This window comes from Drosophila tropicalis, unplaced genomic scaffold, assembly GCF_018151085.1.
Source record: "Drosophila tropicalis isolate 14030-0801.00 unplaced genomic scaffold, ASM1815108v1 contig_593, whole genome shotgun sequence".
NCBI lineage: Eukaryota > Metazoa > Arthropoda > Insecta > Diptera > Drosophilidae > Drosophila > Drosophila tropicalis.
Genome location: NW_027173070.1, coordinates 10576310 through 10590382, shown reverse-complemented (window position 1 = coordinate 10590382; position 14073 = coordinate 10576310). Strand labels below are relative to the sequence as shown.

The 14073-nt window shown below is 34.3% G+C and overlaps 3 protein-coding genes across 3 annotated transcripts; 1 reads left to right on the top strand and 2 right to left on the bottom strand.

The window, feature by feature from the left end:
* The first annotated feature begins 1050 nt into the window (after window positions 1-1050).
* Window positions 1051-3439, top strand: Cpr47Ea (Cuticular protein 47Ea). The gene is made up of 4 exons (XM_068290723.1): window positions 1051-1118; window positions 2439-2630; window positions 2695-2770; window positions 2876-3439. Exons 2-4 carry the CDS (start codon window positions 2452-2454, stop codon window positions 3032-3034), a joined length of 414 nt encoding a protein of 137 aa, XP_068146824.1. The 5' UTR covers window positions 1051-1118; window positions 2439-2451; the 3' UTR covers window positions 3035-3439.
* A 2761-nt stretch (window positions 3440-6200) lies between these two features.
* Window positions 6201-6745, bottom strand: LOC137577142 (ctenidin-1-like). The gene has a single exon (XM_068290536.1). It carries the CDS (start codon window positions 6633-6635, stop codon window positions 6297-6299), a length of 339 nt encoding a protein of 112 aa, XP_068146637.1. The 5' UTR covers window positions 6636-6745; the 3' UTR covers window positions 6201-6296.
* A 4560-nt stretch (window positions 6746-11305) lies between these two features.
* On the bottom strand, window positions 11306-12076 carry LOC137578120 (serine, glycine and glutamine-rich protein). The gene is made up of 2 exons (XM_068291767.1): window positions 11630-12076; window positions 11306-11575 (listed from the first exon to the last, which is right to left on the bottom strand). Exons 1-2 carry the CDS (start codon window positions 12074-12076, stop codon window positions 11306-11308), a joined length of 717 nt encoding a protein of 238 aa, XP_068147868.1.
* Window positions 12077-14073: the final 1997 nt, after the last annotated feature.

The window sequence follows — 14073 nt, the reverse complement described above, 5'->3', positions numbered from 1 at the left end:
GCAAATAATGCGGGTGATGTTGGTAGATAGATGGAGGTTATAGGTGCAAGAGACAGGTGAGAGAGATGAGGGCAAGAGTGTTGGGTGTAGGGAGGAGGCGTAGCCGTTAATCTCGTGCGATGTTCATCATTATGATCATAGTGAAGTGGAGTGGAGTAGCTTCGTGATGATCTACTCTAGTCTTTGGTGTAGTTGCTGTTGTTGTTTCTGTTGCTGTTGCTGCTGCTGCTGCTGCTGCAGTTATTGCTGTAATTTTTATGAATTGCAACTGACATTTCCTACACGTTGTAAAAGTTTAAAGTTTAAGCCGCCAAATTGCCAACCGGCCGGCTTACAAAAAAGTTTAACTAAAGCAGGCGAGGAGTGGCCACGGAAAAAAAGCAAAAAAAAACCCCATTTGGTCAGTGAAATTTGGCAGACTTAAAAGATTATCACAAGATGCAACTTGTCCATAGAATTTATAATAGACAAAGGCCCATTAAATCGAGAAGCTGCTATTTGAAATGTCAATTTATAATGTTGCCAAATGGCCAATTCATCAAATCGCAAGCAATCGAAACGGCAAGGCAATTGCAAAATTTATACTTATAAGTTTTATTTAATCTTTTAATTAATATTTTCCACTAGGCAGCTAATTCACATAAATTAATATGATCCACGACAAGTATTTGCGACTTGAGAAGAGAAGAGAATCATTGCATCGAGATGTCGAGTGGTAATACATGGCGTATGCGCAACGCCCATTTGCATTTGAAACTTGTTGGCTGAAACTGTTGCCGGTTGCTGAGTGTTGCTGTTGCCATTGCTATTGCTATTGCTGTTGCTGCTGCTGCTGCAGTTCTTCCGCCAAAACCATTGCCAATGCTGTTTGCTGCTGCTTCTTCATCCTTCTCTCTGCTTACTACATCTTTGCCCTACTCTACTCTGTGCTCTCTGCCCAGTTAGCGGATGCTGCTGCTGCTGCTGCTGCCTCGGCCTCTGTCGCTGCTTCACAGTGAATGCATTTTTGGTATAAAAACGTTGGCCCAGTGTGCATTCAACACAAAACATCAGTTTTGACGAGTCTTTCAATCCAAAAAAAATCTAACCGCATCTCGCAAGTCGCGTGTTAATTCAAAGTGAGTTTTGAAAAGGATAACAGAATCCTCTTGAATGGATAAATAAACACAAATTGTATAAGACCAACGAAATAAAATCAAAAAGGATTAGCACTCTGCAGTTAACTTAACTTTAAAAATTACTTAAAAGGATATTAAAACCAAAATAGACTTCAAAACGTCAACATTTTAAAACATTTTAAATATTAAAATCATTTATTTAAAGGATAAGTATATCCCTATTGGGATTTTTAGAAAACTTAACGTTTAAGAGGTTTTAAACTTCTGATTACATAACTAACTATAATAGTCCTTGTTTGGGTGTTTAAGTGTTACCTTTTCTCGTCCGAGATATTTAATCCTATAGAAAGGAATACTATAAAAATATTTCCTAGAGAGCCAAAAGCAAATAAATATCTTCAAGTCAATGCTAGAAGAATAATAATGATTAATTTTTTAAAATTTCAATTTGTATAGTGCCATAATACAAATTCTAGAAGCTTTATTTACTCAGTTTTCAATTTACAGCAGGAGCAAAAGTAACATTCCTCTATAAAACAAAAACTAAATCTCTAATACAAACAAAATTCCAGGTATTTTCCAAGCCAATTTGAGACGGAAAACTATATTCTCCTTAGTTCTCTAGCAAATTCTTTAAAGTTCTAGTAACTTTAGCACTCACTACATTGACCATAACACATCGTAAAAGATTCCGAAAAGAGTTTAAAGACCCGACTAAAAAAAAAGTGGAGATATCCAGGATGTAAACTTATAAACTTTTTAAAGTTGTTTCAATAATTAAAATTACAATCAATTTTGCCTTCATTTTGAAACCTTTATAAAAATCTTATAAAAACAACAAAGTCAAGACTTATATATATTAAATAAAGTTTGACGATTTCAAGTATGCCATCTATTCTAGATTTCAATACATTTTCCAATTCTCCTTATTAAAAATGAGTTAAAGTCACAAGGATAATACATGTGGGAGGTGTAACTTAAAAAACAACATTGAACCAGCAAAATGAAAAAATTTAAGTAGTTATTGGATGTTTCCCTTCTTAAATACCGTCAACTGGTGCCTAGAAGAACCCTTTAAGATAAACCAAAATATTCGATAGTGATAAATGTTTAAAAATCTATGATTAATACCCAAAGATTCCCACGCTATGTGAGTAAGGCACATCAACCTTCACTTGCGAACAACAAATTTTATTTGACATTCAGAACGAAATGGATGCCGCAAACGAAATCAGCTGCGGAGGAGTAACATAATCATTAACATCATCGATTTATGACTCAATTTAGCCAAACAATTCGATTATTTCGTTTATTCCCCAGCAAAAAGGTCATCATGTCGAGACTCACCTATGCCTATGCTTTAATAGCCATTGCCTTGTGCTGCTCTCTAAATGCCGTTCGGTCTCAGCCCCAACGTGGTATACCACAGCCGAGATATAATTCCGCCGATGCCAATGCGGTTATATTAAAACAGAATTTCGACTTAAATCCCGATGGCTCATATCAACATAAGTAAGGCAAAACATCGCTTAAGGATAATTAATAACTAATTGGAGTTTTTTTTTTTATAATTTAGCTATGAGACCAGCAATGGCATTCGTGCTGATGAATCGGGTTATCTAAAGAATCCCGGCACTCAGGTTGAAGCTCAGGTAAAATTATTGTTGCCTACTTTTAGGCAGACATTCGATAAATTTTCAATTCTGCCTAACAAACTTTGAGGCGTCTCAATTAAATTGATTTAAAATCTTCAACAGGTTATGCAGGGCTCTTATTCCTACACTGGACCAGATAATGTTGTATATACCATTACCTACATAGCCGATGAGAATGGTTTTCGTGCCGAAGGTGCTCATATACCCACACCGCCGCCTGTACAAGCTGTTGGAGGACCATCACGTAGATTCTTCAAATAAATTTCCCACTCACTCTGGACTCTGATAAAAGCGAAACATACATATTCCTCTGAGGAAGAGAAAGAGAGAGAGAGAGAGAGAGAGATATATATATATAAAGAGAAAGAGCAACAGCCAAGCAAGCGATGCAGAGATTAAGACAGTGAAAACGCGAAAGGGAGAGAGACACAGCGAGAGAAAGAGATCATTCACCCTATCCCAAAAAAAAAAAAAAAAAAAACAAATCATTTTCCCACTTTGTTCTCGTGCTCATTTTCCTTGATTCTTTTCTTTTTTAATTTTTAGTTCTATAACAAATTCTTTGTAAATTATAAAAATATTTCCTCAATTGTTATTTCTCACTTTTTATCATCAAACAAATTCCATTGCAAGACAAGCAATAAAATAAATATTGCGCGAAATCAATTATTATGAACGAGTTTTTAATTTAAATCCCAATTTATTTTTGCCACCAATTCAAGGTGGTTCAAAATTTCAGTAACTCAATCCAAATTAGATTGTCATCTTGTTAAAGGTTATGTCTCATCTTCTATTACGATTGAGACTATTATATCAGTGCTCACAATACAATAATAAAAGGGCAATGTTGGTTGACAAATTAAAAGGATACAATTGTACAGATCAGGACATCTCTAATACATTTGTATACTTCAATAAATAGTCTATCTCCGCACATTATCTAACTCATCCTTTTATCCGAAATTGCCTTGAAAGATCATAATCCATGGCTGTAATTCCACATAAACTGCAGCAGAAAGGTGATGGCAAGCTTTATGTTAATAATATTAGTCATGTGATTTGTAGTATTCCATTCCTATATCCTTACTCTGTCTGTAGTTTTCGTAATACTCAAAATGGTCACACTTGTACTACCCACTTTGTGGAACTTTTGGTAAAAGCTATCAATAATAAAAAAAGATATCAGTGTGATAAACATAAATACCATAATCCAGTTTAAAGTTGGAATTATGGACTCATGCAGTAGAAAGAAAATCATTTCTTATAACTTTTAAATGCGTTTTGTGTACCTATCTCTTCATTTCATGGAGACAAATTTAACAAATTTTGACTTATGAGATTCAAAACCAGTCTCTTACTTAACTAAGCCCATAAGGATTTTTAAATTAGTAGCGAATTTTCTGTTATTTATAGCAGTAAACTAACAAAATTTGAGACCTAAAGATGTTCAAATCAATTATAAAGATAAAACGACAAAAGCCCCCAAGTAACACGTCATAGGTGAAAATCTAGTCTGATCTAATTGTTAATAACAAGGCTGTGTGAAAAAAACGAGAGTAAAAAAGGTTTTTCACCATCGAAATAGTCATTGAAGCATAAAAGTTGATGACTTGCCACATGACAAAACAGAAAATTGTGCATTTTTAGAATGAAAAGTCTCATCTTATTATTAACAGTTGCTAAGAAAAATTACCTAAGGTTTTTTATTGCTTAAATCCAAAGAGTCTAAAAAGAAAATATAAAAAGTAACAGTGAATTTTTACATTAATACCTGTCCAATATAGAAAATAATTATTATAATTATAAATATAATTATAATCAATTGATTTCTCCTAAATAATTCGATTAAAAACTTTATTTGTTTTTGGGTTTGCATCCTTTATTCTTTATCAGGCAATTCTTATAAAACATCAAGAATACGGAAAGACAGATACAATAAGTGGCATATAAGCTTAATAACACAGGCCGACATTTTTGAGGTCATGAAAAAGTGTTTGAAGTTCAATAGGTCTCCTATAGTAATTGGGGGCTGCTAATCACGGCCCTGTACTTAGTTTTTCTCCATCACGTCAGGATTTCGAAAAAAATGCGTTCAAATTATTCAAAATGACCTAATTTGCAATATATTATTCCATGATATAGGCATAATATTGTACTAAAAACATTATTATTTTATCCTATTAATATATTAGGCTTGATTGAAAATGAATTTACAAAATATCAAAGAGTTATTTCTTTGTTATAATGGATAATATCTTACACTCCGGATATAGTTCTATAATGAGTAAAATTTCAACCAAAAAGTATGCTATAGGGATTTCAAGAATTGTCTGCTTTTAAATTTTAAAGAATTGTGGGAATTTGCTGCGTCTTACAAATTGTATATTAGTTATATGTGCAAACAAGAACTAGTTTTCTTGCACAAAATATTCTACAATCCGTAAAAAAAGTTGAAAATTTTTGTTTCAAACTTTCTATAGTATACTTTTGGGTGCCTATTTTTCAACCCCAGATCTCCAGATTTCACAAAATCTAGACGTGATGGACAAAAACCAAGTATGCAGTTAGAATCAGCGTACCCGAATTAGTTAAGAACACCTCTCAAGTTAACGTCAGCAAAAATCATGTCGGCCTGTGTAATCTAATCGATTCATCCCCAGTTAATTGGATTAGAAATCCAATCCATTGCAAACTTTAAAAGCCGAGACGATTTCTCTGTGATGTAAAAATTTTACCTCACCTTTTCTTCCCGACTGTATGAATAGACCTAATTAATCTATTAAAAGCTATGTCTAATAAACATTTCTAATGACTATGTAAGACAATAAGAGCTTCTCGTATCTTACTTAATGTTTAGGAATTTAATTTTTAGCAGCTTTAATTTTTTAATAGTTTTTGTGCTCAATGGAAAACAACATGGTGAATCATTTGACTTTACAACTTGGCAAATAATTAACGCCGCTTCAGATTATTTCAACCAAGTATTAGTTAGGTACTTGAAGCATTAAAATTAGCCATGCAACAACAAGAAAATTAAAAGACTAATAATATGAAGAAGAGCATAAACAAAATGAGTTTACTAAGCAAGTGATTCAGTAAGCCAGTGAGAGGAGTAACTCATTAAAAAGATGAGTGATTGAAATTGTCAATCTAAATGAGCCAATTGACCCAACACAATAAATATTGTAGACTTCTTGACAGTTTATGAAGATTTAGCTTCCATACACACACACACACACACACACACACACACACACACACACTTGCTTGTGTTTTTTGCTTACTCAGGCCAGTTGAAGTGCGTATGAGTAAGAAGGTGTGACCTGTGAGTTTAGAATTTGTTTAATGACTTTTTCAAATAGATATTTTTACGAGACTTGACCACAGGAAACTCCCCCCTGATTTTCAAAGCATACAATTTGTGGGATTTTTTGCACAGTTGAATTTTATTTATTTATTAAGACACAACAAAAAGCAGGCATTTAAACAAAAGTTACAAAAGTGTCTTAGAACTGGGTGGAACTTACTTGCCCCAACCATAACCGCCACCCCATCTACCGCCACCCCATCTGCCACCTCCATAGCCACCTCCCCATCCTGGACGGCCGCCCCAGCCGCCGCCATAGCCGCCTCTCCAGCCGCTGCCATAGCCGCCTCTCCAGCCGCTGCCATAGCCGCCTCCCCAGCCTCCGTAGCCACCTCTAGCCTCTCGAGCGCCAGTGTTATCATGTGTTTCTGCAGGACCGGCCACATCTAAGAGTCCAATTGGTTGTTCGCCATTTGGAGAGGTATCAATATCATCCAGGGCATAGACATAGGCCAGGCACAGGATGCCAATAAGTGCCACTAAAGTTAGACGCATCTTTCCAATACTATATATATGTAACTCCTCTTATTTGTTGTTGATCTGTTCGTTGGTTGTTGGTGCTCTGAAATCTTCGTTGCAACTGTTGATCTTTGGGACAGATCAGGGGCCTTTTATTTTGTCTGAGCTGATGATCAGATGATGCGATGCGATGTATTCTCGTTGACGTTCCTGTTTGCATACGCATCAATAAGTTCTAAGATCGGAGAAGGTTAGTAATAACACACACACACTCACACAAATACACATGCAAGCAAATTAAATTTACATACACATACATATATTCTCATATACATATTAGAGTATATTATATTTTGGGGGGCTTTTTTTTTTTGGTGCCGACATTGTTCTGCGTATTATTGCACTTGCTTTTGTTGTTATTGTTAATAATCTTTGTTGCTGTTGTTGCTGTTGTTACTGATGGATTTGATATTTAATGTTAATGTCTCATTTGGGGGAAAGGTGTAGAAAAACAAAGAACAGAATATAAAACAAGTTAACAAGTTGATTTGCCAGCTGCCTTAAGTGGTTCATATTATTGATTATATGTTCATTGTGGGCTTGTTTTTTCTCTTTTTTTTTATCAGCGCTCTAATTACTTGATCTGTAAAAACCAGCTTAAAATTTACGATTTGGCCTTGTACAATGTCTTGCCTTAGAATGTCAACAAAAATTTATATCGTTAATACCCATTAAATTGTGATTTTCATAAACAACAAATGTCAACAAAATTTCACAAAGTGTTGCAATAAGTTTTAGTCTTTTGGAAATTAGAAATTTCTATATGATCTCTAAGATACAATATCTTGCCCCTTTTAAAAACTTATCCCTGAGGAAATCAGTGGGAAAGTCCAAGGGGTGTGACCAGCTCTGTATATATAAGTTTATCAAATATTTGTTGACCTTTCAGAGATCCCACTTCACCGAAATAGATCATTTCCAAAGTAATCGTGTAATTTGAATATACTTCCAAACTAAACTGCCAAAACTGAATATTTCGAAATGTTTGAAGTCGAAAAATCTTAATATTTTGATAGGATACCTTGCTAGATATGGCTGTTTGAACCATTCATGGATTATAGAGTATATCAAGAGTAGAGTATATCAAGGACCCATTTCATTTTCTAGAAGTTTCTGGGAAAAATCTAAAACTTTCAAAATTCTTGGCTTAAAAAAGATTCTAGTACTTTTTTAAAGAACTATATTATAAACATACAAAAGTTAAGAATTAAAAAAATATTAACTAATTCAAGTCCTGATTATTTGATTTGTTTTTATTCGACATTTTTATCTTAACTTTGACACACTGTAAAAGACGTAAGCTGAACGCCTCGAAAGACCACATTGTAATTTGTGTTAAATCTCGTAAAGAAATGCGTAAAAAATATCTTGAATATAGAAAAAAATCTATAAATAAGTTCATTTAACATTCAAAAATACTTTTTTTTTAAATAGTATCCGAGTTTCTTACATTTTCAAAAAGGATGAAAGGATCATATTTTAGTAAAATTTGTATACCCTGTTTTAAATATTTAACTATAATATTTTTAAATATTAAAGACTGCCGCCTTTATTATAAGCACTTTATTTACTTTATGCTACTTTGATTGGACCTTGTTAGAAAGAAATATCAATACATCAAAATTGGCATTAAGTGCATATTTTATGCTAAACCTTCTAAGAAAATATTTTGCACTTTAAGTTGCTATAAATTATTATTATTGAAGTGTTTATGCCTTTTTTACTAGTTCTTCCTAGTCATAATGTCTAAAATTTAAGTGCTTAGTTCTTTTATGGCAAACTATCTCAAATTAAATGGCAATATTTGAGAGTTTAACATATATGCTAACAACTCAAATCTTTTTAGATACACTGCACAAAATTCTGGATTCTCATTTTTTTGTTAAATTATTAAAGCTCAATATTTAAGTCGTTTATTAACAAAATATCTCTCGTAGATTTTAATACCAATCATAATGATGATGATGATGTCCATAATAATATGGACCACCGTAGCTGGGATAGCTCCAAGAGTACCATGGGCTGCCACCCCAAGACCAAAGATGACGTGCCTGACGTTCGCTTGCCTCCTGCTGCTCCTGTTGGTCAACATCATCCCAAAGCTGGGCTCTGGGCTCAACCTGAGGGGGCATGGCTAAAGCAAAAGCCAATGCTATGATTACCAGAAAGTATGCCAAATGCATTCCAAATGCCATCTTCAACCGAATTAACTGACATCTGCTGTGAAGGCAGCTTCTTTTATAGTCCATTCTAACAAGGTGCTTGCACTTTGTTCTTCCAGAGGTTCTAATTGAATTCATTGACGCCTTTTTGCTTGATTGAGAAAAGAAACACTTTGCTTATACAAAACAATTTCAATTTGCATTAGGAAACAACAAGAAAACAACAAAAGCAACTTAAATTTTCAGCTTCATAATGTCGCAAACTCCAAATTATTCTACAATATTCTAATTATTAATAGGTTACTAGTGCAAGTATAATGTTTTTAGGTCTAGGCTAACCAGTAATTTAGTAGCTTTAAGCCGTTAATGAAGCTTACTTTCCGGTTAGCCTAGACTAACTTTGAGGATTAGCTCACAAATGACGAAAGCAATGCTTCATCCATAAGGCCAACCAGCTGGGACATCCACACCTTAATCAATTGGAAACTATTTACAAGACCCTGAGAATAGGATAAGAACTTTATACAGTGGTTAGCCACATCTCTATCCAACAATCCCTCATTTCCATTGCCTTCTTTCGAATAGTGTCTAAATGATTATATGTACTTAAACTCAAAAAAGTAATGATATGACTTAATGTCATCCTTTTATCTAGAAGAAAAAAAAAGGAAATAACTGTAAAACCTTTTCAAAATATTGTTTATTTTTTATGTAAATTGAAAGCCACTTGCCTTCATTTTATGCGCATATAGAAAACGTAAAACTTGTTTGTAATAAGTCTGTCTATATTGACAGAGTATCTCCTACCTTTTTGATTCATTCTTTTCATTTATGTGCACTGCAGAAAATTGCAAAATCCATACTTTTCTTATTAACCAACCATTTATAGAATCCCAAATGTAGAATCATACTTTGGATTCCCATTTTAATGCTAAGTTTCTAATTTCAGATGCCAAAAACGTATTATTTATATGGGGATTGCAAATATCTGATAACTGTACCTACATTTTTGTTATTATTGTTATTTAAACAAAAAATTATACAAAATTGCAAATTATGTGCCATTTGGAGACAAACAACTTAAGTCTTCGGCTGGGCCTCTTGTGTGTTTTCTGGTTCATATCAATAAAGAAATTCATTAAGTCGAAGCTTATCGTCGCTAACAATCTCTGCTCTAAACCAAAATCTTCTTTAGACATATTCCTTTACAACCTTACATAAAAAACATTAGCTAATACTAATACAAATCATAGATATTTTATGTAGTTTTTTAAGTCTTATAAATGAGTTTCATAAGTTTTAATCGGTTAATTGGTGTATTAGTATTCAAGAAACCCTTTTAATCTTTAAAGACTAAGGCACAAAGTACTTGAAGATCGATTTTTATTAACTTATGTAAAGTACAACAAAGGATTATGATATGGCAACTCTCACGTAGCTAACGATTGTTTTGATTCAAGATATTCTTATAGAAAGTTTAGCCGTATCCATAGCCATGTCCGTGTCCGTGTCCATGACCATGACCGTGACCATGTCCATAACGGCCATAGTTTCCATAGCCACGAGCAATACGTGCTCCTTCATTGACATCATTTACTCCCTGATCATTGACTTCGAGAAGATTTTGATAGTCCTCACTTCGAGCCAAATCGCAATAGAAGCTCAAGCAAATAACTGCCACCAGGAGAGATACGAAAAGTAGACGCATTTTGACTTTGTTTTGTTCTGTTAATGATTTGTAGATTGAATTGGTCTTTTATAGAAAGATTGAAACCATTTATTTATTTCGCAGTTGATATAATTTGCTTGTTTTTCTAAATCAAAATACAATTAGCATAATATGTAATAAAAAATTCAAAGCTTGTCAAATGCATTTGATTATATTTAGCAGTTTGTTTATTTAAAAAGATTATTGTTGATGACTCGTTGATAGATAGATGAGCTTTGTGTGAAATAAAGCTCTGTCGTTTGAGTGATATACAATTGAGCTTTGGTCTGTCACTAATCATAATGATCATGGTGATGGTCATGATGGTCATGATCATCATGATGATGGCCTTGGTGATAAGTGTGATGATCATGGGGATCATGATGATTGTGATGATGTTCAGAGCCAAGATCACGAGCATCACGAACGACATCATCCGTCAGTGGTCCACTGGACTCCTTCTGGGCCATGGCTAGAACCAAAGCCATTGAAATGAGAACCAAGAAAAATACACGTTGCAATCCGTTAGCCATCTTCAACTGAATTAACTGACAAATGAAGAGAAGGTGGCTCTTTTTATAGCAAAAAGTGATTGCATTTTCTTCTTCTTTGAAGGCTCTAATTGAATTCTTTTATCAACAATTCAACCATTTCTTTGCATAAAAAATATTAACAAATTTTTTATTCATTATTCAACAAATAGAAAGTAACAAAATTTTACAAATAAATCGCCTATATAAAGTTATTTATAGGTTAATACTGTAACTAATTCTAGGCTAACCAGAAAGTAAGCTTAACAAGCCACTTAAAGCTTGAGGATTAGCTCCAGCTGCAGTGCCAGCAGCTCCAGCGCCTCCGTTGGCTAACAAGGGTCGCAGCTGAGAACCCAAAGCCTGACCCAGAAGTCCAGCCAATTGAGCTGTCTGAGCTTGAGTCAATTGGGAACCAGCCACAGCTCCAGGAGAAGCAGCTCCCGGTGAAGAGGAAGATAGAGAAGTTTGCGAACTATACGATGGGTAGCCACCACCGGAAGTGGCTATGGAGCTCTGTGCATTATAAGAGGGATAACCACCAACTCCTGGCCTTGCGCCAGCTCCTACTCCATAATTATAATTATTATAAGTGGGATAGGTGGGTCTATAGTAGTTATAAGGATAGGTATATGGTCTTTGATAGGCTCCTCCATTATACCAATTGTAGGCGGGTCTATAATAATTTGGATAGGCATAGTTATACGAGGGATAACCATAGCCATAATTTGGTCTATAGCCATAATTTGATCCGTAGTTGCCATAATTCCCTCCATATTGATCTAGGGGATCAGATTGAGCTCCACTGCCGCCTCCATTGGCTGCACTTCCCCCTCCTCCTCCTCCCACGTTTGGGACTGGAACATCGTAGAGTCCACCGCCACCCAAAAGTAAAGGTGTCAATAGACCAAGAGTCCTGCCTTGCGGTTGATCCGATTTCCTCTTATCATTCTTAGCCGCGGCAGCAGCAAAAGCCCACAAAAGACTTAAAATACTGCAAATTTTCAATAGATTCATCTTCCACTAAACTCAACCACCAACTGAAGTGGCTCTAACCTAACCAAATTAGTTTTATACCAAAACTAAAATATAAATTGTAGCAAAGCAAAATTCTCGAGGAAATTTCCAAGTTTGCCAAAAAAACAAACCTATGAAAAAGAGACCTTCACAGTCGCAAATTGAGAGTTGGTTGAGCGGAACCAAACACATCAGTTGAAATTAAGAAAAGAAAAAACGTCATCAACTGGTTTTTCGTTGCCAAAGAAACGCCCGACATTGACCTTGTCTAGTCACAGAGTGAGAAAGAGAGAGGGAGTCTCACCAAAAGATGTTGGCCACTAAGTCACTAAGTAAGGCAAGAAATCCGATTCACACCGTTAACTTTTTTTTTTTTTTTGCATACTCTACCTATTGATTTATGGGGCATATGTGTTGAGGCTTATGTGAAAAGCAACTGACTACAAGAGAGGTATATATGGTCTGTATGATCCATAATGGATGGCTTACATTCATTTCAGTTAATTACTTACTATAACGTCTGGTGAAAAACTTCCTCTTCGTTTACCCATTTATTTACATTCATTTGAACGACTGTCTGAAAATTGGAGACCAATGAATTTCGGTTCTTTCTTTTTATAATTTTTATAATAATTTTAAAATAAAAAAGTTATTGCAAATTGAAAAGACTCGAAAGAATATTCGCTTAGAAGCTACCAATTGATATTTACCCTTTCTGGTAACAGAACATTTTAGCAGTTTGCAACCGACTGACTATAATTCTTACCATATTTGTTTGATCTGCCCAGTTGCAGATAGTACAAAACTCCAATGCTCAATAGCATGTGGAGTGAAGTAAGGAAAAATAAGTCTTCTCCTCTTCGAATTCCAGAAAGAAGTCATTTTTATATTTCGTTTTCATGAGTTAGAAGCTCTTCATGAGCCATTTAACAGAAGCTTTTAGAACAAGTTAATGTAAATACAGTGGTAGAAATTCCAATAATCTTAAACAAATAATATAAGAAATTTCAATATATACAAATCTAAGTTAACGATGAGGTCTCCTCCAGCAATTTGTTGAGCAACCTCTTAAATTATCATGCCAAGCTCAGAAAGTTGAACAGATAAACATATATTAACCCAAAAGTTGTACTTCAATACAATTTCTTCCACAGTTTCTAAAAGAACTCACACTGGTTATGAGGGAAACGAGTCACAGGTAACAACTGTTAAGTTTAAATTATAATTTCAAAAACATTTCATATGAAATTTTACAGTTTTGCTAAGCGATAAATCAACTCAAATGAAAATTTACTGAGAGTAGGACTTAATCTAATGAAATTTTGATTTCCATTATATGACGAAGTTAGAAATTTGAAGGCAAAACATTGTGAAGAGAAGAGAGAACTGATCTAAAATGGGGCCTACATATGTAGACGAAACATTTTTCCGAATCAAGTAGAACGTAATTTTAGCTAATAGCATTAAAAACCTGTTAATGGGTATTTGATAGTCGACTTCAAGCACCAACATGAGTTTGTTTACTTCCGCTGTGGGTTTTTCTATTTTGTCAATTGCAGTGGGCGTTATTTTTAACTGTGTTTTTTTTTTTTTGTTTATTAATGAACATTTTACCAATTTAAGTTTTGCGATTTTAGTTTTAGTATTTTGTGCCTATTGTAAAATTCTATTTAGGTATTAATCTAAATGTGAATCATTTGCCTTCAGTTTCTAAGGCGAATTGCACCTTTTAAAGTTCAAACTGTTGCCAACTGTCTGCGTTGGAAAATAATTATTATAATCATACTAATTAATTAGGTCCATGGAAAGGTTTTTAATTAAATGAAATTTTTGCCTGGCCCAGACGTCTGCCAATTAAGTTGGACACATGTCGGGCTGCTGCAAAATCTGTGTGAATCGCTGGCTCCCAGCATTGACTAAGCGAGAATAATGGGTATTAGTCGATGTAATTTAGTAAACCATTTGCTTTGATTAATTTTGAAACCTGTTTTACTTGC

Bases quoted from the DNA above. Each gene is read 5' to 3' on its own strand.
- LOC137578120 (XM_068291767.1), bottom strand. From the start codon at position 12,076: ATGAATCTATTGAAAATTTGCAGTATTTTAAGTCTTTTGTGGGCTTTT. The intron at 11,576-11,629 runs GTAGGAGCTGGC...TATAATGCACAG, and splicing joins ATAATAATTATAATTATGGA to AGCTCCATAGCCACTTCCGG.
- Cpr47Ea (XM_068290723.1), top strand. From the start codon at position 2,452: ATGTCGAGACTCACCTATGCCTATGCTTTAATAGCCATTGCCTTGTGC. The intron at 2,631-2,694 runs GTAAGGCAAAAC...TTTATAATTTAG, and splicing joins GATGGCTCATATCAACATAA to CTATGAGACCAGCAATGGCA. The intron at 2,771-2,875 runs GTAAAATTATTG...AATCTTCAACAG, and splicing joins GCACTCAGGTTGAAGCTCAG to GTTATGCAGGGCTCTTATTC.
- LOC137577142 (XM_068290536.1), bottom strand. From the start codon at position 6,635: ATGCGTCTAACTTTAGTGGCACTTATTGGCATCCTGTGCCTGGCCTAT.